Consider the following 24504-nt stretch of genomic DNA (forward strand, 5'->3'; position numbering starts at 1 on the left):
TCGCGATAGCTGAGCGATCATTGTAGTGCACTGTTTTTATGAAAAATCGGTAACAATTTTAGCATTGCATATAACGAATCCGTCATAAATGAATGTAATATATTTTTTTAATTACCTTGACCCTTTTTCTTTCTTTAGTGATTTAAACATTATCAACCGCATTGGTTAAAAATATGTTTAACATGACCTACAGCAGTTTAACTTGCTTGTTGCTCTTAGTTTTTTTTTTTTTTTTTTTTTTTTTTGATTTAAAAACAATGCAAATAACTTATATTTAACTAATACATAAATCACTTATACATAATTTTAAGTCACCCATTTTTAAATCATATTTATATTCAGTTACTAGCTAACTAGCCTTTAAATGCTAAGATAAAAGTATAGCTAAAACACCAACCAATACAAAAAAATGAAAATGTACAACTGAGACATATGGTTTGAGTGTAAGTGTAATTACTAATTATCATATACTTCCGTCATTTCCTTTTTCTTGCTGGGTCTCTAACACGCATATCGGATATCCAGCCGATTAGTTAGCCATTAATTGCTTCAAAGCGAAAAAAGGGTGAAGCCATTAATTGATTTGAAGCATGTTGGAAGATGCGCTCCGTCTTCTTACATTTTAAAAGAGTAAGCAAAAAAATAAAAATACCAATTGGTAAAAACTGAAACAAACAAAGCTCCATAACTTACCAGCCATATTTAATTTAAAACTAACAAGCCAAGCAATATAACAAACAAGCAAAACACCAACCAGCTATATAACAAACATGCCAAGCTCCATAACTAACTAGCTATATAACAAACATGCGAACCTTTATAAATAACTAGCTATATAACTAACAAACCAACCGTTATAACTAACTAACTATATAACTAACAAACTAAACTCTATAACCACTAGCTCTATTGAGAAATTTGGACAGAATTGATGGAATAAAAACAGTTGCTATAGCATAGGTAATTAGATATTTAAATTTAAGCGAACAGTCAATCAAAGCTATTGGCCTAAAAGCACTGCAAGCTGATTTGACGCACATCTAAAACCAATGAATATCCACGTACGATAAGCGGTTGGCCATTTAATGTTAAATGGGACGCCTCCCATTTAAACTCACTCTAACTGTAAATTGAATTTTGCAATCTTGAGCCAAGTTAAATCTAAAGTAAAGCTATTTTTGGTTCTTGGTTGCGGCCCAAGTTTTACTTACGCCTAAACTTACGCTTTGGTAATCCATTATAATAGTTTCGCTTACCCTAAGCGAAAACTTTTTTTTTAAAATAAGATTTTTGTCAATACATTAGATTAAATTTTTTTAATAAAATCAAATAAAATAAAGTAGTTGTTGACTTATGTTTTTTGATATTTTTTATCGAGTAAGGGGTGTGAGATTTGAGACGTGTGTGAGGTATCCGTGAACCGGCTTCAAAGGCGAATAGTGTGGCATTAGTGCAGCTCAATCCCAAAAACCTCTCGGCTCGTAGTTTGACGCCAAGACCGGTCTGACGCCAAGACCGGACCACACTACCAGGTTTGTTATTTTTTATTATAATTACAAAACATTTGTCAAAAATGTGGACGAATCCAACAAATAATTGCATATTTGCTTTTAACTCAAAACCTCTAACAAAATATTTAAAATAAATTGGATTGCCATGATAGGTAAGTTGTCAAAACCTTCTATTTGTGACGTCACCTATATAGCGTATATTACGAAAATACAAAGTTTACAACTGCATTTGACCGCTTTCTAATATTTTGTTCACTTTTTTAAGGGTATGCCATTGTTGGGTACGTTGTTCTAGACAAAATATATAAAATAAATTGGGGCGCCATGATAGGTAATTGTTAAAACCTCGATTTGTGACGTCAATGATATTTTTGTTTAGCCTCTTACATGTATATTAACTATCTATTAAGCATGCCCTGTTCTTGTTTCTTTTGCTAAAAAGTTTATTACCTAAAAATCGTATTGCGTATTTTTGTTTTTTGATTTTTTAATAATTTAGCTTGTTATATACTGTTTTTTTCGACTTTTTATTTTTCGATTCCTTCATTTTCCTTCCTGTATTTTTGGCCCTGTTTTCGTGGTATGTAGATGGGGATCGCCTTTAAAAAACGCACTAACATAGTTTCAGTTGTTTATTTTGACTTATAATGTAATGTTACACGTTTTTTTATTAAGCTTTAATTAAATATTATTAATAAAAGAATCATCTACAACTATTTTACATTATAATTAAATTACTACCAACTAACTATTTGTCTCATTCGATTTATACAAAACAAATTATTAATATGTGCTTGTTTATTTAAAGTTGAGTCATAATGTTTTTAAGGGTCAAAACCTACCAAAAATAACATTATATTATCACCAAACGCAATAGCTTTTGTTTTTTGATTACTTTCTTCTATAATAAATATAAAACAAATTAAAAAAAACTTAAAATAAATAAAGTACTTTTCAAAAATAAAATATTTAAAAAGGTACAAACCCTGGCGGTGCTCTAATCTCAGTAAAGTCGTCCTACAATAAAAAGTTGTTAAATTAAAATGTTTTAAAAAAATATCGGACTGAAGATAGGTAATTGAAATATTCTGTATTTTATTTGGATGTTGAGCTTTATAAATAAATGACCTGTTAAACATTAAAATAACTATTTAGTTTTGTTAAGCCTACAGTTCCAAAATTTACTTTTCACAAAATATTTAGTATATCTTCCAATAAAAGATGTTATTTAAACATATATATAACCTAGCAAAAAAGCACTATTTTAATTTTAAAAAGCAATTCAAAAAATTTTTTTTTTAAATTTATAGCTATGTCAAAAATTAATTTTACCTTTTCCTTTACATTTCGTTTTTTTCTACATTGACCCCCATCGCATTCCGAGCTATAGTTTATAAAGTTACACAAATTAATTTATTCTTAAAAAAAATAAACATAATAGTATGAAATGTAATAACAAACTTTAGTTTTTAATTCAATGTACCTCTTGGGTGGTGGTGGCCCTCTAATATTGCTCAAACTAGAAGCATTGGTAATAGCCAGCAGCCCCAAAAACAAAATAATTATCAAAATTTTGTTCATTTTTTCAGTATTTTTATCCTGTAGAATTAATTAAAAAACATTTTTATTCTTGCACCTGTTTAGGCTATGTAGCTTTTTTTAACTCTGCCGTTTTTATTTCTAAAATTTTGAATAACTTTGTTAATTGTTAAATTAAAGTTAAGAACTCTAATATTAACATGAATTTTTTGGTTGATATGAATACTTCGATTGTTGCCCAACAGCAATGTATATTTGATTATGTTTTATCAGTACTCTTTGTTGAATTCAGGCGCACATGTGAGCCAAACAGTTTTTTATTTGTATGTTATTTTATTTTACTAAAATGGCATAAATACGTTTCGCGTTGTACTAACAATAAATTTAAATATAATTTCAACAAACATGTTTAACAGAATTTTGGGCGCTCGCGATAGCTGAGCGATCATTGTAGTGCACTATTTTTATGAAAAGTTGTTATAAGTTTAATATTATTTTGTTATGTTTATGCATAATAAACAATATTTTCACGTATCGAAAGTTGACAATACATAACAATTTTAGCGCTGCATATAACGAAACCGTAGTAAATGAATGTAATATTTTTTCTTAATTACCATGACTTTTTTTTCTTTTCTTTCTTTCTTTAGTGTTTTTAAAGGTTATTAACCGCATTGGTTAAAATATGTTTAACTAGTACCACACCGCTTGGTTAATAATTTAAAAGTTGAGCAAGGGTAAAAGGTCAGAAAGATGACATGGCCTACACCAGTTTAACTTGCTTGTTGCTCTTAGTTGTTTTTCTTTTCTTTTCTGATTTAAAAAAAACTAATAAAATATGTAGAGCCTGCTCGTAGAGAAACTCAATATTTTTATAATTCGTTTTTTTTTATTACATTTAATTCTTTAAAATATATAATCTAACCCATAATATAACCTAACATTAACTCAATAATTATTATATTTTATAAAAGGTTATTACAATTTCTTTTTATTATACATTATTAAAATATATAATTAAACATTTTTAGTATTTAAAAAAAAAAACTACCTTTAAAAGTTATTATAAAAGTTAATATATTTTATTTAAACCTCTATTAAAAAATTAACTTTACCATGTTTTTTACACTTCGTTTTTTTCTATAGTCAATCCTATCGCATTCCAAGCTATAGTTTTAACGTTTTGCAGTTTAGTTTATTTTTGTTTTAAATAAACATAATAATTAGGGTTTTATTTCAACGTACCTCTTGGGTGCTGGTGGTCCTCTAATATTGCTCAAACTAGAAGCATTAGTAATTGCCAGCAACCCCAAAAACAAAACAATCAAAAAAACTTTGTTCATTTTTTTTAGCACTGTAATTTTTAACAACTTTGTAGTCTGCCTTTGCATTAAACTAAATTTGATAACTTAAGAGAATTAAAGAATTAAAGTAAAGTGTTTCAGTAAAGAGAATTTAAGTAAAGAGAATTAAAGTAAAGTGTTTTTTGTTTGTTACGTATATTAATTCGCCAAAGGCAATGCGTATTTGAGTTGAGGTTCATCGTCACTCTTAGTCGAATTCAGGCGCACATGTGAGCCTAGCTGTAATTTATTTGTATGTTATTTTAGTTTAGTAAAACGGCATTGGTACATTTTGCGTTGTATTTTTAACAAACTTATCACAATTTAGCAAACATGTTTACCAAGATTGGTGATTGCGATTGCGGTTCGCCTATAGTAGATCAATGCCTAGCTTATTATCCATAAGCTAATCTTTTAAACATTAAAAATAATTAAATTTAATACCACGTTTGGTGAATATTATTTTTGTTGTTTATAATTTTGATAAACTTAACATTGGCTTAGTTTGTAATGTGTATACTCAATTATGTATTTTAATTCAGAACTTGTTTCTAAAGTCTATGAAATATAATAAAAAGTCAGATAACAAATTAAGGGTATACAATTAATTAACAATAACAATTTCCAAATCTTTCGATTGGGTCGACGGAGAACGCTACAAATGTTTTTGATTCTTTCTGTTTAATAGACTGAGAATGCAAATGAAAATAAAACATTTATTCTAATGTACAACAATAATTATGGTTGGAGATTATAAATGTATAATATACAAAATTCTTGTAATTTATTGAATAAGGAATTAATAAATCACCTGTGGACAAAGAGAAAAGTGATTTGATCTGCGTAACGATTACTCGATCTAAAATCTATTTACGTGTTTTTAATTATTGATTACGTTTTGTTAAACTTTTATTTTTTTTGGTTTGGCATAAACTTAACAAGTAGCATGCAACTTGGCGGTAAAAAGGCAGGAAGAAGATATAGTTTATATTAATTTAACTTTTGGCATGTTAGCTTAATATTAATTTTTTTTTTCAAAAAAGGCCTTTAATTAGTAATTGAACATCTTAAATAGATAATTGAATTTACGCATTTTAAAATAATATAAATAGTTAGTTACTATATAATGAATTTACAATTGCTAAAGAAAACGGTTAGCTATAACCCCACGGTAGAAGGGAATTGCTCATAAAAATGCACTTACATATTTTTTGTTGTTTATTTTTACTTATAGTGTTATGTTATAACAATTATTTAATCTGACAATTTTTTTAATATTACGTCAATATTATTTACTTATTTAACGCTACACTAACAAGATTATACTTTCAACTGACTATCTTTAGGATTTAAACAAAAAAAGTTTTGTATGTGTTTGTTTATTTATAGTTGAATCATAATGTTTTTAAAGATCAAAAAACAACCAAAAAAACATTACAATTTTATTAAACACAGATGTTGTTTTTTTTTTATTACTTTCCACTACAAAAATATAAAACAAATTAAGTAGATGTTTTTTATAAAATAAACGGTTTAAAAACTAAAAATAACTTAATGAACTACTTTTAATAAATAAAATGGTCAAAAAGGTACAAACCCTGGTGGCAATCCTCTAATTTTGGTAAAGTTGTCCTATGATAAAAAGTTGTTTATTTAAAATATTACAAAAATATTTGACTAAAAAACCGCGTGTTGTATTTTATTTAAATATAAGTTTAATAGTTAAATGCTCTGCAAAATTTTACTTAAAAAAAAACTAATTTTAAAGTATGTAAAGCCTGTTCTAACATAACCAATTTATACAATTATTTATACAATTCTCGTTTTTTATTACATTTTAATTCTTTAAAATATATTATGTAACCCAATATAAAATCTAACTTAACTCAATCAATATTATATATTATGATAAATTATCACTATTTTATTTTATATTATTAAGACATATAATTAACAACTTTATTTAATAAAAAAAGTGGAACTACACTAATATTAAAAGAGTGTTTAAATTATATATTTTATTTACATCTACATCAAAAAATTAATTTTACCTTCTCTTTTACACTTCGCTTTTTTCTACAATCAGTTCCATCGCATTCCAAGCTATAGTTTTTAAAGTTACACAAATTAATTTATTCTTAATTTAAATAAAAATAATAATATAAAATATAATAACAAACTTTAGGTTTTTAATTCCACGTACCTACTAGGTGCTGACGGCCCTCTAATATTGTTTAAACTAGAAGCATTAGTAATAGCCAGCAACCCAAAAAACAAAATAATTATTAGAATTCTGTTCATTTTCTTAGCACTGCAGTACTGTGATTTTAATTAAAAATTATGACTAAAAAATTTTTGTTTTTGTGTTCGACTAGATTAAACATGTAGATTTTACGGTAAATAATTATTTAATATTTTAATTTTTTAAACTTTGCTTATTTAATTTTCAAATTTAAATAACTTCGTAGTCTGCTTGTGTGTTACTCACAATAACTTAAAAAATTAATGGTAAAAACGTTTTTTGTTTGTTACGTATATTAATTCGCCAAAGGCTATGTGCATTCGAGTTGTGGTTCATCGTCACTCTTAGTCGAATTCAGGTGCACATGTGAGCCTAGCTGTAATTTATTTGTATGTTATTTTAGTTTAGTAAAACGGCATTGGTACGTTTTGCGTTGAATTTTTAACAAACTTAATACAATTTAGCAAACTTGTTTACCAAGATTTCAGATATTCGCGAATGCGGAGCGATTATAGTAGATCAATGCCTAGCTTATTGTTCATAAGCTAATCTTTTGAACAATAAAAATAATTTAATTTAATAACACATTTGGTGAAAATAATTTTTTATCTTCCATAATTTTGTTACGCTATTATTGGCTCATTGTATAATGTGTATAGTCAATGTCGTGAAATTTATAACCTGTTTTTAAAATCTGTGGTTTTATTTTGAATTGTTATTTTATCCTTGGCTATTCTTGTTGAGTAGTTATTTTTTGTCTCGCTAAAAGTAGTTGAATTTCGAAGATTCGGATTTTAAGGTTTTTTAATTTGTTTAATACATTCCGATTTAGAAAATCTATTTAAAAATAGTTGCATATAAAGTAAGTGTACAGTAAATATTTAACTGCGTAGTCATTTCAAGAATAATTTAATAAAAAGTCAGAAAACAAGTAGTGGTAAGAACCGGCAGCGTGGTGTAGTGGTAAGAACAATTGCTACACCAACATGAGGTCGTCGGTTCAATCCCCACTGCTCTCATGCTGTAGCGCCCTTAAGTAAGGCGCAATAAACGGTATAAACTTCTGCTAAGCCAGCACCCAATCAGCCGCATAATTACTGGGCAATTATATTCAATAATATCCCAAACTGCTAAAAGCAACTTGGCACCGAGTCGGAGTACTGATGTTACTCTATGTTTAGGTCGCGCATTCGACCTTTCCATATCGAGGTTAAGATATATACAAAAAAGGGTAATTAAAAACAAATAACTAACAATAACAATTACCAAATCTTTCGATTGGGTTGACGGAGACCGCTACAAATGCTTTCAATTTGTTTCTGTTTAATAGACTGAAGATTTTTTCTAAAGAAAATTTTTAAAATAACTTTAGATAAAATTTATTCCAATGTGCAACAATATTTATGGGTGAAGATTAAGTTTGTACAGTATTTATAATGCTTGTAATTTATCTATTAAGGCATAAATAAAACGCCTGTTGACAAAACGAAAAGTGACATAATCTGCGGGACGATTAAACGATCTAAACTCTACCCACGTGTTTTATTGATTTTAACGTTTTTATTGTTTTACTGATGTTTTATTGATTTTGGCATAAAAGCTTGTTGCCTACATTTCTTTTTAATTAGTAAATAACTATTTTAATTACACAATTGTAATTTACGCATTCTACAATTATATAAAAAATTAGTTACTAAATAAAAAGTCTCCAAATGCTGAAGTAAATGTCTAGTTATCACCCTTAAATACAAAATGGATAAAATGTAAAGCAAAGGCTTGTTGTATGTATTTCGGATTGCTTATAAAATGCACTTACATAGTTTTTGTTTTTTTATTTTGACTTTTAATGTATAGTTACAAAAAAATTTTATTTAGCTTAAATTAACTATTTTAATATAAAAAATCATCTATAACTATGTTATACTATGATTAAAATACTACTAACTATCTATTCGTCTCATTTTATTTATACAAAACGAATTATTAATATGTGTTTGTTTATTTAATGTTGAGTCATAATGTTTTTAGGAATTAAAAAGCTGCCGAAAAAAATATTATATTACCACCAAACACAAATGCTTTAGCTTTTTGATTACTTTCTCCTATAATGAATTAAAAACAAATTGATGAGTTGTTCTTATATTTAAACGTTTAAAAACCTAAAATAATTAAATTACTTTTTTAAAATAAAATATTTAAAAAGGTACAAACCCTGTCGGTGGCAATCCTCTAATCTCAGTAAAGTTGTCCTACAATAAACAGTTGTTAAATTAAAATGTTTTTAAAAATTGCTATTTAAATCTCTAAGGGAATCCAAAAAATGTTTTTTTTTTATTTAAACCTGTGTCAAAAGATTAATATTACCTTTTCCTTTACATTTCGTTTTTTTCCACATTGACCCCCATCGCATTCCAAGCTTTTTTTTTTTAAGTTACACTAATTAATTTATTTTTAATTTAAATACAGACAATAATATACAACGTAATAGCAAATTTAAAGTTTTTAATTTCACGAACCTACTAGGTGCTGGCGGCCCTCTAATATTACTTAAACTAGAAGCATTAGTAATAGCCAGCAGCAAAAAAAAATAGGCTAACATATTTTAAAGTTTTGTTGTTTTTCAGGTTATGTAGCCTTTTTTATTTGTGCTAATTAAAATTTTTATTAACTTTTAAAATTTTTTTTAACTTTGTAGCCTTCTAAAACCTTAAGCGTTAGACTATACTTAAGACGTCAAATTTTAATTTAAATTTTTTTCGGATAATCCGTACTTGTATTATTGCGCCAAAGGGCGATGCTTATTTGATTATAGTTTATCAGTACTCTTTGTAGAATACAGGCGCACATGTGCGCCTAACTTAAATTAATTTGTATGTTATTTTAGTTTAGTGAAATGTCATAGGTACGTGTTGCGTTGTACTTAAATAAATTTAAAAATTAACCTTGGCTTTTGATAGTAATTACCTTGACCTTTTATTTTTCTAGCTTAATTTTCTAGCCAGTACAAATAAAATAATTCCGCCACTTTAATTGGGGACGCCGAATCTATTAGAAAGAAATTGTTGGAACGGATATAAATGGAAAAGAAATAAATGGAACGGAAACAAATGAAAACGAAACAAATGGAAACGAAACAAATGGAAATGAAACAAATGGAAATGAAACAAATGGAAAGGAAACAAATGGAAAAGAAACAAATGAAACGGAAACAGTTGGAACGGATTTCATAAAAGCGGATTTTGACGGATCAATTTTTAAGGCGGACTTTAAAAAAGTGGAAACAAATGGAAAAACATTTATGAAAACAGATTTTAAACAAATAATTAATTTAAAATGGATTTTTTAAAAAGTAAAAACAAATGTAATAATTTAAAAAAAGTTAATTAAATAAAGAATGAAAACAAATGAAGCGAATTTAAATTGAACATAAAAAACCAAAGGAATTTCAGTTAAGTTGTTTGACAGACAAGTAGGATAATAGAATAAGTTTATTATAAAATTAGGGTAAGTAGAGTTTAATTTAAATAAATAAAAATTATAGCTTAAATTATAATTGTTTTGGTTAATTGGGATCCGTTCCAATAGCTTTTTACCATTTGCTTTCTTTTTTCCCGTTAAACTACTATTCGTCGAAAAAATTCGCCTAATTAAGATTCGTTCCATTTGTTTCCGGTTAGTTAGATTTTTTCCATTTATTTCCGTTAATTTTTTTTCCGCCAAAAAGTTATCCGTCAAAGAAATCTGCTTCATTAAAATCCGTTCCATTTGTTTCCGTTCCATTTTTTTTCGTTCCAACTATTTCCGTTCCATTTGTTTCGGTTCCATTTGTTTCCTTTCCATTTAATTCGGTTCCGTTTGTTTCCGTTCCATTTGTTTCGGTTCCATTTGTTTCGGTTCCATTTGTTTTCTTTCCAATTGTTTCCTTTCCATTTCTTTTCTTTCCAACAGTTTCTAGCACCCCCTTTAATTACGTCAATTTTAAGTAAATTATAACATATTGTAAACTTTTTCCGTAGACAGGGCTTGCAGGACAATTACACGACCTTAACATAGATATTCACATATGATACTTTGGTCCGAGTAATGTTTAAAACCTTTATTAGTTTTGAACATTATTAACCGCTTTGCCTGATAAATAACCTGTTGATTTTTTAGCTCGAAATAAGTTTAACAAGTACCACGCCGCTTGTTAATTAATTTAAAAGTTTTGTAGGGTTAAAAATAAGTCAAAAGGTGACATAGCCTTTCTTAATTTAACTTACTTGTTGCACTTAATTTTTTTCCCATGCTAAAACAATGTAAGTATAAATAACTAATACAATAATCACTAATACATGATTTTAAGTCGTGCATATTAAAATAATAAAAATAAATAATAACTAGATAATTAGCCTTCAAACGTTAAGATAGATGTCTAGCTAAAACACCAATCAAACCAAAAGTATAAAAATGTACAACCGAGGCATATGGTTAGATTGCAAGTGCTAATTAACATATACTTACTCATTTCTTATTTTTGTTTGGCCTCTTACATACATATTAACTATCCATTAGCATGCCCTGTTCTTGTTCCTTTTGCTAAAAAGTTTAATACCTAAAAATCGTATTTTGTCTCTTCCTTTTTTAAATTTTTTATATTTAAGTTTTTAATTTTTAAGCTTGTTATATACAGCTTTTTATACACTTACATATACACTTACATAGTTCCAGTTGTTTATTTTGTCTTATAATGTAATGTTACACGTTTTTTTTATTAAGCTTTAATTAAATATTATTAATAAAAGAATCATCTACAACTATTTTACATTATAATTAAATTACTACCAACTTACTATTTGTCTCATTCAATTTATACAAAACAAATTTTTAATATGTGCTTGTTTATTTAAAGTTGAGTCATAATGTTTTTAAGGGTCAAAAAGCTACCGAAAAAAAATTATATCATCACCAAACACAAATGCTTTTGCTTTTTGATTACTTTCTTCTATAATAAATATAAAACAAATTAAAAAAACTTAAAATAAATAAAGTACTTTTCAAAAATAAAATATTTAAAAAGGTACAAACCCTGGTGGCAATCCTCTAATTTTGGTAAAGTTGTCCTACGATAAAAAGTTGTTTATTTAAAATATTACAAAAATATCTGACTAAAAAACCGCGTGTTGTATTTTATTTAAATATAAGTTTAATAGGCAAATGCTTTGCAAAATTTTACTTAAAAAAAACTAATTTTAAAGTATGTAAAGCCTGTTCTAACATAACCAATTATTTATACAATTCTCGTTTTTTATTACATTTTAATTCTTTAAAATATATTATGTAACCCAATATAAAGCCTAACTTAACTCAATCAATTTTATATATTATGATAAATTATCACTATTTTATTTTATATTATTAAGACATATAATTAACAACTTTATTTAATAGAAAAAGGGGAACTACACTAATATTAAAAGAGTGTTTAAATTATATATTTTATTTACACCTACATCAAAAAATTAATTTTACCTTCTCTTTTACACTTCGCTTTTTTCTATAATCAGTTCCATCGCATTCCAAGCTATAGTTTTTAAAGTTACACAAATTAATTTATTCTTAATTTAAATAAAAATAATAATATAAAATATAATAACAAACTTTAGGTTTTTAATTTCACGTACCTACTAGGTGCTGGCGGCCCTCTAATATTGTTTAAACTAGAAGCATTAGTAATAGCCAGCAACCCCAAAAACAAAACAATTATCAAAATTTTGTGCAGTACTGTGATTTTAATTAAAAATTATGACTAAAAAATTTTTGTTTTTGTGTTCGACTAGATTAAACATGTAGATTTTACGGTAAATAATTATTTAATATTTTAATTTTTTAAACTTTGCTTATTTAATTTTTAAATTTAAATAACTTCGTAGTCTGCTTGTGTGTTACTCACAATAACTTAAAAAAATTAATGGTAAAAACGTTTTCTGTTTGTTACGTATATTAATTCGCCAAAGGCTATGCGCATTCGAGTTGTGGTTCATCGTCACTCTTAGTCGAATTCAGGTGCACATGTGAGCCTAGCTGTAATTTATTTGTATGTTATTTTAGTTTAGTAAAACGGCATTGGTACGTTTTGCGTTGAATTTTTAACAAACTTAATACAATTTAGCAAACTTGTTTACCAAGATTTCAGATATTCGCGAATGCGGAGCGATTATAGTAGATCAATGCCTAGCTTATTGTTCATAAGCTAATCTTTTGAACAATAAAAATAATTTAATTTAATAACACATTTGGTGAAAATAATTTTTTATCTTCCATAATTTTGTTACGCTATTATTGGCTCATTGTATAATGTGTATAGTCAATGTCGTTAAATTTATAACCTGTTTTTAAAATCTGTGGTTTTATTTTGAATTGTTATTTTATCCTTGGCTATTCTTGTTGAGCAGTTATTTTTTGTCTCGCTAAAAGTAGTTGAATTTCGAAGATTCGGATTTTAAGGTTTTTTAATTTGTTTAATACATTCCGATTTAGAAAATCTATTTAAAAATAGTTGCATATAAAGTAATTGTACAGTAAATATTTAACTGCGTAGTCATTCCAAGAATAATTTAATAAAAAGTCAGAAAACAAGTATTGGTAAGAATCGGCAGCGTGGTGTAGTGGTAAGAACAATTGCTACACCAACATGAGGTCGTCGGTTCAATCCCCACTGCTCTCATGCTGTAGCGCCCTTAAGTAAGGCGCTATAAACGGTATAAACTTCTGCTAAGCCAGCACCCAATCAGCCGCATAATTACTGGGCAATTATATTCAATAATATCCCAAACTGCTAAAAGCAACTTGGCACCGAGTCGGAGTAACTGATGTTACTCTATGTTTAGGTCGCGCATTCGACCTTTCCATATCGAGGTTAAGATATATACAAAAAAGGGTAATTAAAAACAAATAACTAACAATAACAATTCCCAAATCTTTCGATTGGGTCGACGGAGACCGCTACAAATGCTTTCAATTTTTTTCTGTTTAATAGACTGAAGATATTTTTCTAAATAAATTTTCTAAAATAACTTTAGATAAAATTTATTCCAATGTGCAACAATATTTATGGGTGAAGATTAAGTTTGTACAGTATTTATAATGCTTGTAATTTATCTATTAAGGCATAAATAAAACGCCTGTTGACAAAACGAAAAGTGACATAATCTGCGGGACGATTAAACGATCTAAACTCTACCCACGTGTTTTATTGATTTTAACGATTTTATTGTTTTACTGATGTTTTATTGATTTTGGCATAAAAGCTTGTTGCCTACATTTCTTTTTAATTAGTAAATAACTATTTTAATTACACAATTGTAATTTACGCATTCTACAATTATATAAAAAATTAGTTACTAAATAATAAGTCTCCAAATGCTGAAGTAAATGTCTAGTTATCACCCTTAAATACAAAATGGATAAACTGTAAAGCAAAGGCTTGTTGTATGTATTTCGGATTGCTTATAAAATGCACTTACATAGTTTTTGTTTTTTTATTTTGACTTTCAATGTATAGTTACAAAAAATTTTTATTTAGCTTAAATTAACTATTTTAATATGAAAAATCATCTATAACTATGTTATACTATGATTAAAATACTACTAACTATCTATTCGTCTTATTTCATTTATACAAAACGAATTATTAATATGTGTTTGTTTATTTAATGTTGAGTCATAATGTTTTTAGGAATTAAAAAGCTGCCGAAAAAAATATTATATTACCACCAAACACAAATGCTTTAGCTTTTTGATTACTTTCTCCTATAATGAATTAAAAACAAATTGATGAGTTGTTCTTATATTTAAACGTTTAAAAACCTAAAATAATTAAATTACTTTTTTAAAATAAAATATTTAAAAAGGTACAAACCCTGTCGGTGGCAATCCTCTAATCTCAGTAAAGTTGTCCTACAATAAACAGTTGTTAAATTAAAATGTTTTTAAAAATTGCTATTTAAATCTCTAAGGAGAATCCAAAAAATGTTTTTTTTTTATTTAAACCTGTGTCAAAAGATTAATATTACCTTTTCCTTTACATTTCGTTTTTTTCCACATTGACCCCCATCGCATTCCAAGCTTTTTTTTTAAGTTACACTAATTAATTTATTTTTAATTTAAATACAGACAATAATATACAACGTAATAGCAAATTTAAAGTTTTTAATTTCACGAACCTACTAGGTGCTGGCGGCCCTCTAATATTACTTAAACTAGAAGCATTAGTAATAGCCAGCAGCAAAAAAAAATAGGCTAACATATTTTAAAGTTTTGTTGTTTTTCAGGTTATGTAGCCTTTTTTATTTGTGCTAATTAAAATTTTTATTAACTTTTAAAATTTTTTTTAACTTTGTAGCCTTCTAAAACCTTAAGCGTTAGACTATACTTAAGACGTCAAATTTTAATTTAAATTTTTTTCGGATAATCCGTACTTGTATTATTGCGCCAAAGGGCGATGCTTATTTGATTATAGTTTATCAGTACTCTTTGTAGAATCCAGGCGCACATGTGCGCCTAACTTAAATTAATTTGTATGTTATTTTAGTTTAGTGAAATGTCATAGGTACGTGTTGCGTTGTACTTAAATAAATTTAAAAATTAACCTTGGCTTTTGATAGTAATTACCTTGACCTTTTATTTTTCTAGGTTAATTTTCTAGCCAGTACAAATAAAATAATTCCGCCACTTTAATTGGGGACGCCGAATCTATTAGAAAGAAATTGTTGGAACGGATATAAATGGAAAAGAAATAAATGGAACGGAAACAAATGGAAACGAAACAAATGGAAACGAAACAAATGGAAACGAAACAAATGGAAATGAAACAAATGGAAATGAAACAAATGGAAAGGAAACAAATGGAAAAGAAACAAATGAAACGGAAACAGTTGGAACGGATTTCATAAAAGCGGATTTTGACGGATCAATTTTTAAGGCGGACTTTAAAAAAGTGGAAACAAATGGAAAAACATTTATGAAAACAGATTTTAAACAAATAATTAATTTAAAATGGATTTTTTAAAAAGTAAAAACAAATGTAATAATTTAAAAAAAGTTAATTAAATAAAGAATGAAAACGAAGCGAATTTAAATAGAACATAAAAAACCAAAGGAATTTCAGTTAAGTTGTTTGACAGACAAGTAGGATAATAGAATAAGTTTATTATAAAATTAGGGTAAGTAGAGTTTAATTTAAATAAATAAAAATTATAGCTTAAATTATAATTGTTTTGGTTAATTGGGATCCGTTCCAATAGCTTTTTACCATTTGCTTTCTTTTTTCCCGTTAAACTACTATTCGTCGAAAAAATTCGCCTAATTAAGATCCGTTCCATTTGTTTCCGGTTAGTTAGATTTTTTCCATTTATTTCCGTTAATTTTTTTTCCGCCAAAAAGTTATCCGTCAAAGAAATCTGCTTCATTAAAATCCGTTCCATTTGTTTCCGTTCCATTTTTTTTCGTTCCAACTATTTCCGTTCCATTTGTTTCGGTTCCATTTGTTTCCTTTCCATTTAATTCGGTTCCGTTTGTTTCCGTTCCATTTGTTTCGGTTCCATTTGTTTCGGTTCCATTTGTTTCCTTTCCAATTGTTTCCTTTCCATTTCTTTTCTTTCCAACAGTTTCTAGCACCCCCTTTAATTACGTCAATTTTAAGTAAATTGTAACATATTGTAAACTTTTTCCGTTGACAGGGCTTGCAGGACAATTACACGACCTTAACATAGATATTCACATATGATACTTTGGTCCGAGTAATGTTTAAAACCTTTATTAGTTTTGAACATTATTAACCGCTTTGCCTGATAAATAACCTGTTGATTTTTTAGCTCGAAATAAGTTTAACAAGTACCACGCCGCTTGTTAATTAATTTAAAAGTTTTGTAGAGTTAAAAATAAGTCAAAAGGTGACATAGCCTTTCTTAATTTAACTTACTTGTTGCACTTAATTTTTTTCCCATGCTAAAACAATGTAAGTATAAATAACTAATACAATAATCACTAATACATGATTTTAAGTCGTGCATATTAAAATAATAAAAATAAATAATAACTAGATAATTAGCCTTCAAACGTTAAGATAGATGTCTAGCTAAAACACCAATCAAACCAAAAGTATAAAAATGTACAACCGAGGCATATGGTTAGATTGCAAGTGCTAATTAACATATACTTACTCATTTCTTATTTTTGTTTGGCCTCTTACATACATATTAACTATCCATTAGCATGCCCTGTTCTTGTTCCTTTTGCTAAAAAGTTTAATACCTAAAAATCGTATTTCGTCTCTTCCTTTTTTAAATTTTTTGTATTTAAGTTTTTAATTTTTAAGCTTGTTATATACAGCTTTTTATACACTTACATATATACACTTACATAGTTTCAGTTGTTTATTTTGTCTTATAATGTAATGTTACACGTTTTTTTTATTAAGCTTTAATTAAATATTATTAATAAAAGAATCATCTACAACTATTTTACATTATAATTAAATTACTACCAACTTACTATTTGTCTCATTCAATTTATACAAAACAAATTTTTAATATGTGCTTGTTTATTTAAAGTTGAGTCATAATGTTTTTAAGGGTCAAAAAGCTACCGAAAAAAAATTATATCATCACCAAACACAAATGCTTTTGCTTTTTGATTACTTTCTTCTATAATAAATATAAAACAAATTAAAAAAACTTAAAATAAATAAAGTACTTTTCAAATATAAAATATTTAAAAAGGTACAAACCCTGGTGGCAATCCTCTAATTTTGGTAAAGTTGTCCTACAATAAAAAGTTGTTTATTTAAAATATTACAAAAATATCTGACTAAAAAACCGCGTGTTGTATTTTATTTAAATATAAGTTTAATAGGCAAATGCTTTGCAAAATTTTACTTAAAAAAAACTAATTTTAAAGTATGTAAAGCCTGTTCTAACATAACCAATTATTTATACAATTCTCGTTTTTTATTACATTTTAATTCTTTAAAATATATTATGTAACCCAATATAAAACCTACCTTAACTCAATCAATATTATATATTATGATAAATTATCACTATTTTATTTTATATTATTAAGACATATAATTAACAACTTTATTTAATAGAAAAAGGGGATCTACACTAATATTAAAAGAGTGTTTAAATTATATATTTTATTTACACCTACATCAAAAAATTAATTTTACCTTCTCTTTTACACTTCGCTTTTTTCTACAATCAGTTCCATCGCATTCCAAGCTATAGTTTTTAAAGTTACACAAATTAATTTATTCTTAATTTAAATAAAAATAATAATATAAAATATAATAACAAACTTTAGGTTTTTAATTTCACGTACCTACTAGGTGCTGGCGGCCCTCTAATATTGTTTAAACTAGAAGCATTAGTAATAGCCAGCAACCCCAAAAACAAAACAATTATCAAAATTTTGTTCATTTTTTAGCACTGTAACTCTGTGGTTTTAATAAAAAAATTAGGCTAACATATTTTAAAGTTTTGTTGTTGTTTAGGTTATGTAGCCTTTTTTAATTTTTTTTTATTATTAACTTTTTTTTTATAACTTTGTAGCCTTCTAAAATCTTAAGCGTTAGACTATACCTACGACGTCAGATTTTAATTTAAAAAAATTTCGGATGATCCGTACTTGTATTATTGCGCCAAAGGCAATACATATTTGATTATGATTTATCGGTACTCTTTGTTAAATTGAGGCGCACATGTGGGCCAAACAGTTTTTTATTTGTATGTTATTTTAATTTAGTGAAATGGCATGTACACGTTTCGCGTTGAATAAAATTTAAATATAATTTCGACAAACATGTTTATCAGAATTTTAGGCGCTCGCGATAGCTGAGCCATCATTGTAGTGCACTTTTTTTATGAAAAGTTGGTATGGGTTTAATATTATTTTGTTATGTTTAAGCATAATAAACAATATTTTTACGTATCGAAAGTTGACAATACATAACAATTTTAGCATTGCTTATAACGAAACCGTAGTAAATGAATGTAATATATTTTTTTAATTACCTTGACCCTTTTTCTTTCTTTAGTGATTTAAACATTATCAACCGCATTGGTTAAAAATAAGTTTAACATGACCTACAGCAGTTTAACTTGCTTGTTGCTCTTAGTTTTTTTTTTTTTTGATGTAAAAACAATGCAAATAACTTATACTTAACTAATACATAAATCACTTATACATAATTTTAAGTCACCCATTTTTAAATCATATTTATATTTAGTTACTAGATAACTAGCCTTTAAATGCTAAGATAAAAGTCTAGCTAAAACACCAACCAATAGAAAAAAATAAAAATGTACAACCGAGACATATGGTTTGAGTGTAAGTGTAATTACTAATTATCATATACTTCCGTCATTTCCTTTTTCTTGCTGGGTCTCTAACACGCATATCGGATATCCAGCCGATTAGTTAGCCATTAATTGCTTCAAAGCGAAAAAAGGGTGAAGCCATTAATTGATTTGAAGCCTGTTGGAAGATGCGCTCCGTCTTCTTACATTTTAAAAGAGTAAGCAAAAAAACAAAAATACTAATTGGTAAAAACTTCAACAAACAAAGCTCCATAACTAACTAGCAATATTTAAGCTATGTAACAAACAAGCAAAACACCAACCAGCTATATAACAAACATGCCAAGCTCCATAACTAACTAGCTATATAACAAACATGCGAACCTTTATAAATAACTAGCTATATAACTAACAAACCAACCGTTATAACTAACTAACTATATAACTAACAAACTAAACTCTATAACCACTAGCTCTATTGAGAAATTTGGACAGAATTGATGGAATAAAAAACAGTTGCTGCTATAGCATAGGTGATCAGATATTTAAATTTAAGCGAACAGTCAATCAAAGCTATTGGCCTAAAAGCACTGCAAGCTGATTTGACGCACATCTAAAACTAATGAATATCCACGTACAAGAAGCGGTTGGCCATTTAATGTAGATGGGACGCCTCCCATTTAAACTCACTCTAACTGTAAATTGAATTTTGCAATCTTGAGCCAAGTTAAATCTAAAGTAAAGCTATTTGTGGTTCTTGGTTGCGGCCCAAGTTTTACTTACGCCTAAACTTACGCTTTGGTAATCCATTATAATAGATTCGCTTACCCTAAGCGAAAACTTTTTTTTTTAAATAAGATTTTTGCCAATACATTAAATTAAATTTTTTAAATAAAATCAAATAAAATAAAGTAGTTGTTGACTTATGTTTTTTGATATTTTTTATCGAGTAAGGGGTGTAAGATTTGAGAGGTGTGTGAGGTATCCGTGAACCGGCTTCAAAGGCGAATAGTGTGGCATTAGTGCAGCTCAATCCCAAAAACCTGTCGGCTCGTAGTCTGACGCCAAAACCGGTTTACCACACTACCAGGTTTGTTATTTTTTATTATAATTACAAAACATTTGTCAAAAATGTGGACGGATCCAACAAATAATTGCACATTTGCTTTTAAATCAAAACCTCTAACAAAATATTTAAAATAAATTGGATTGCCATGATAGGTAAGTTGTCAAAACCTTCTATTTGTGACTATCCATTAGGCATGCCCAGTTCTTGTTTCTTTTGCTAAAAAGCTTATTACCTAAAAATCGTATTGCGTATTTTTGTTTTTTAATTCTGTAATATTTTAGCTTGTTATATACTGTTTTTTTTCGACCTTTTATTTTTCGGTTCCTTCATTTTCCGTCCTGTATTTTTTGCCTGTTTTCGTGCTATGTTTTCCGTCCTGTATTTTTTGCCTGTTTCTGTGCCAAAAAGTAACTAAAAAAAACATTATATCAACACCAAACACAATAGCTTTTGCTTTTTGATTACTTTCTTCTGTAATAAATTTAAAATAAATTAAAAAAAAAACTTAAAATGAATAAATTACTTTTCAAAAATAAAATATTTAAAAAAGGTACAAACCCTGGCGGTGCTCTTATCTCAGTAAAGTCGTCCTATAATGAAAAGTTGTTAAATTAAAATGTTTTAAAAAAATATTGGACTGAAGTTAGGTAATTAAAAATATCCTGTATTTTATTAGGGTGTAAAGCTTTATGAATAAATGACCCGTTAAACATTAAAATAACTTTTAAGTTTTGTTAAGCCTTATAGAGTTCGAAGATTTACTTTTACGCTTTCCACAAAAAAATAGTATATCTCATTTTAAAATATAATATTTAATAACAATTTTTGATAATTTAAAAAAAAGGACTATTTTAATTTTAAAAAGCAATTTAAAATATTTTTTTATAATTTATAGCCATGTCAAAAAATTAATTTTACCTTTTCCTTTACATTTCGTTTTTTTTTCTACATTGATCCCCATAGCATTCCGAACTGTATAGATTTTAAAGTTACACAAATTATTTTATTCTTAATTTAAATAAACATAATTATATAAAACGTAATAACAAACTTTAGGGTTTAAATTTTACTTACCTCTTGGGTACTGGTGCCCCTCTAATATTGCTCATACTAGAAGCATTGGTGATAGCCAGCAACCCCAAAAACAAAACAATCAATAATTATTATATATCAACCCCAAAAACAAAAACACTCAATAATTATTATATTTTATAAAAGGTTATTAAAATTTCTTTTTATTAAACATTATTAAAATATATAATTAACAACTTCTAGTATTTTAGAAAAAAAACTACCTTTAAAAGTTAATATAAAAGTTAATATATTTTATTTAAACCTCTATTAAAAAATTAACTTTACTATGTTTTTTACACTTCGTTTTTTTCTACAGTCAACCCCATCGCATTCCAAGCTATAGTTTTAAAGTTTCGAAGTTTAGTTTATTTTTGTTTTAAATAAACATAATAATTAAAATTTTAATTCAACGTACCTCTTGGGTGCTGGTGGTCCTCTAATATTGCTCAAACTAGAAGCATTGGTAATAGCCAGCAACCCCAAAAACAAAACAATCAAAAAAACTTTGTTCAACTTTTTTAGCACTGTAATTTTTAACAACTTTGTAGTCTGCCTTTGCATTAAACTAAATTTGATAGCTTAAGAGAATTAAACCAAAGTGTTTTAAAAAGTGTTTTTTGTTTGTTACGTATATTGATGCGCCAAAGGCAAGGCGTATTCGAGTTGAGGTTCATCGTCACTCTTAGTCGAATTCAGGCATAAACTTAACAAGTAGCATGCAACTTGCCAGTGAAAAGGCAGGAAGATGATATAGTTTATATTAATTTAACTTTTGGCATATTAGCTTAATATTAATTTTTTTTTTCAAAAAAGGCCTTTAATTAGTAATTGAACATCTTAAATAGATAATTGAATTTACGCATTTTAAAACAATATAAATAGTTAGTTACTATATAATGAATTTACAATTGCTAAAGAAAATGGTTAGCTATAACCCCACGGTAGAAGGGAATTGCTCATAAAAATGCACTTACATATTTTTTGTTGTTTATTTTTACTTATAGTGTTATGTTATAACAATTATTTAATTTGACAATTTTTTTAATATTACGTCAATATTATTTACTTATTTTACGCCACACTAACAAGATTATACTTTCAACTGACTATCTTTAGGATTTAAACAAAAAAAGTTTTGTATGTGTTTGTTTATTTATAGTTGAATCATAATGTTTTTAAAGATCAAAAAACAACCAAAAAAACATTACAATTTTATTAAACACAGATGTTGTCTTTTTTTTATTACTTTCCACTACAAAAATATAAAACAAATTTAGTAGATGTTTTTTATAAAATAAACGGTTTAAAAACTAAAAATAACTTAATGAACTACTTTTAATAAATAAAATAGTCAAAAAGGTACAAACCCTGGTGGCAATCCTCTAATTTTGGTAAAGTTGTCCTACGATAAAAAGTTGTTTATTTAAAATATTACAAAAATATCTGACTAAAAAACCGCGTGTTGTATTTTATTTAAATATAAGTTTAATAGTTAAATGTTTTGCAAAATTTTACTTAAAAAAAAACTAATTGTAAAGTATATAAAGCCTGTTCTAACATAACCAACTATTTATACAATTCTCGTTTTTTATTACATTTTAATTCTTTAAAATATATTATGTAACCCAATATAAAATCTAACTTAACTCAATCAATATTATATATTATGATAAATTATCACTATTTTATTTTATATTATTAAGACATATAATTAACAACTTTATTTAATAGAAAAAGTGGAACTACACTAATATTAGAAGAGTGTTTAAATTATATATTTTATTTACATCTACATCAAAACATTAATTTTACCTTCTCTTTTACACTTCGCTTTTTTCTACAATCAGTTTCATCGCATTCCAAGCTATAGTTTTTAAAGTTACACAAATTAATTTATTCTTAATTTAAATAAAAATAATAATATAAAATATAATAACAAACTTTAGGTTTTTAATTCCACGTACCTACTAGGTGCTGGCGGCCCTCTAATATTGTTTAAACTAGAAGCATTAGTAATAGCCAGCAACCCCAAAAACAAAACAATTATCAAAATTTTGTTTATTTTTTAGCACTGTAATTCTGTGGTTTCAATGAAAAAATTAGGCTAACATATTTTAAAGTTTTGTTGTTGTTTAGGTTATGTAGCCTTTTTTATTTGTGCTAATTAAATCTTTTAAAATTTTTATTAACTTTGTAGCCTTCTAAAATCTTAAGCGTTAGACTATACTTACGACGTCAGATTTTAATTTTAAAAAATTTCGGATGATCCGTACTTGTATTATTGCGCCAAAGGCAATGCATATTTGATTATGATTTATCGGTACTCTTTGTTAAATTGAGGCGCACATGTGGGCCAAACAGTTTTTTATTTGTATGTTATTTTAATTTAGTGAAATGGCATGTACACGTTTCGCGTTGAATAAAATTTAAATATAATTTCGACAAACATGTTTATCAGAATTTTAGGCGCTCGCGATAGCTGAGCGATCATTGTAGTGCACTGTTTTTATGAAAAATCGGTAACAATTTTAGCATTGCATATAACGAATCCGTCATAAATGAATGTAATATATTTTTTTAATTACCTTGACCCTTTTTCTTTCTTTAGTGATTTAAACATTATCAACCGCATTGGTTAAAAATATGTTTAACATGACCTACAGCAGTTTAACTTGCTTGTTGCTCTTAGTTTTTTTTTTTTTTTTTTTTTTTTTTGATTTAAAAACAATGCAAATAACTTATATTTAACTAATACATAAATCACTTATACATAATTTTAAGTCACCCATTTTTAAATCATATTTATATTCAGTTACTAGCTAACTAGCCTTTAAATGCTAAGATAAAAGTATAGCTAAAACACCAACCAATACAAAAAAATGAAAATGTACAACTGAGACATATGGTTTGAGTGTAAGTGTAATTACTAATTATCATATACTTCCGTCATTTCCTTTTTCTTGCTGGGTCTCTAACACGCATATCGGATATCCAGCCGATTAGTTAGCCATTAATTGCTTCAAAGCGAAAAAAGGGTGAAGCCATTAATTGATTTGAAGCATGTTGGAAGATGCGCTCCGTCTTCTTACATTTTAAAAGAGTAAGCAAAAAAATAAAAATACCAATTGGTAAAAACTGAAACAAACAAAGCTCCATAACTTACCAGCCATATTTAATTTAAAACTAACAAGCCAAGCAATATAACAAACAAGCAAAACACCAACCAGCTATATAACAAACATGCCAAGCTCCATAACTAACTAGCTATATAACAAACATGCGAACCTTTATAAATAACTAGCTATATAACTAACAAACCAACCGTTATAACTAACTAACTATATAACTAACAAACTAAACTCTATAACCACTAGCTCTATTGAGA

General features: G+C 27.0%; 1 protein-coding gene across 1 annotated transcript; it reads right to left on the bottom strand.

The window, feature by feature from the left end:
• Positions 1–2303: 2303 nt before the first annotated feature.
• Positions 2304–4426, bottom strand: LOC145751227 (uncharacterized). Its single transcript, XM_082567330.1, has 6 exons — positions 4296–4426; positions 4166–4217; positions 2995–3110; positions 2844–2895; positions 2497–2528; positions 2304–2412 (listed from the first exon to the last, which is right to left on the bottom strand). Exons 1-6 carry the CDS (start codon positions 4391–4393, stop codon positions 2403–2405), a joined length of 360 nt encoding a protein of 119 aa, XP_082423456.1. The 5' UTR covers positions 4394–4426; the 3' UTR covers positions 2304–2402.
• Positions 4427–24504: the final 20078 nt, after the last annotated feature.

Source organism: Corella eumyota, chromosome 4 (assembly GCF_963082875.1).
Source record: "Corella eumyota chromosome 4, kaCorEumy4.1, whole genome shotgun sequence".
NCBI lineage: Eukaryota > Metazoa > Chordata > Ascidiacea > Phlebobranchia > Corellidae > Corella > Corella eumyota.

Coding starts and splice junctions, on each gene's coding strand:
- LOC145751227 (XM_082567330.1), bottom strand. CDS start 4,393: ATGAACAAAGTTTTTTTGATTGTTTTGTTTTTGGGGTTGCTGGCAATT. Junction 4,218..4,295: donor GGACCACCAGCACCCAAGAG/GTACGTTGAAAT, acceptor TTAAAACTATAG/CTTGGAATGCGATAGGATTG. Junction 2,896..2,994: donor GGGCCACCACCACCCAAGAG/GTACATTGAATT, acceptor TATAAACTATAG/CTCGGAATGCGATGGGGGTC.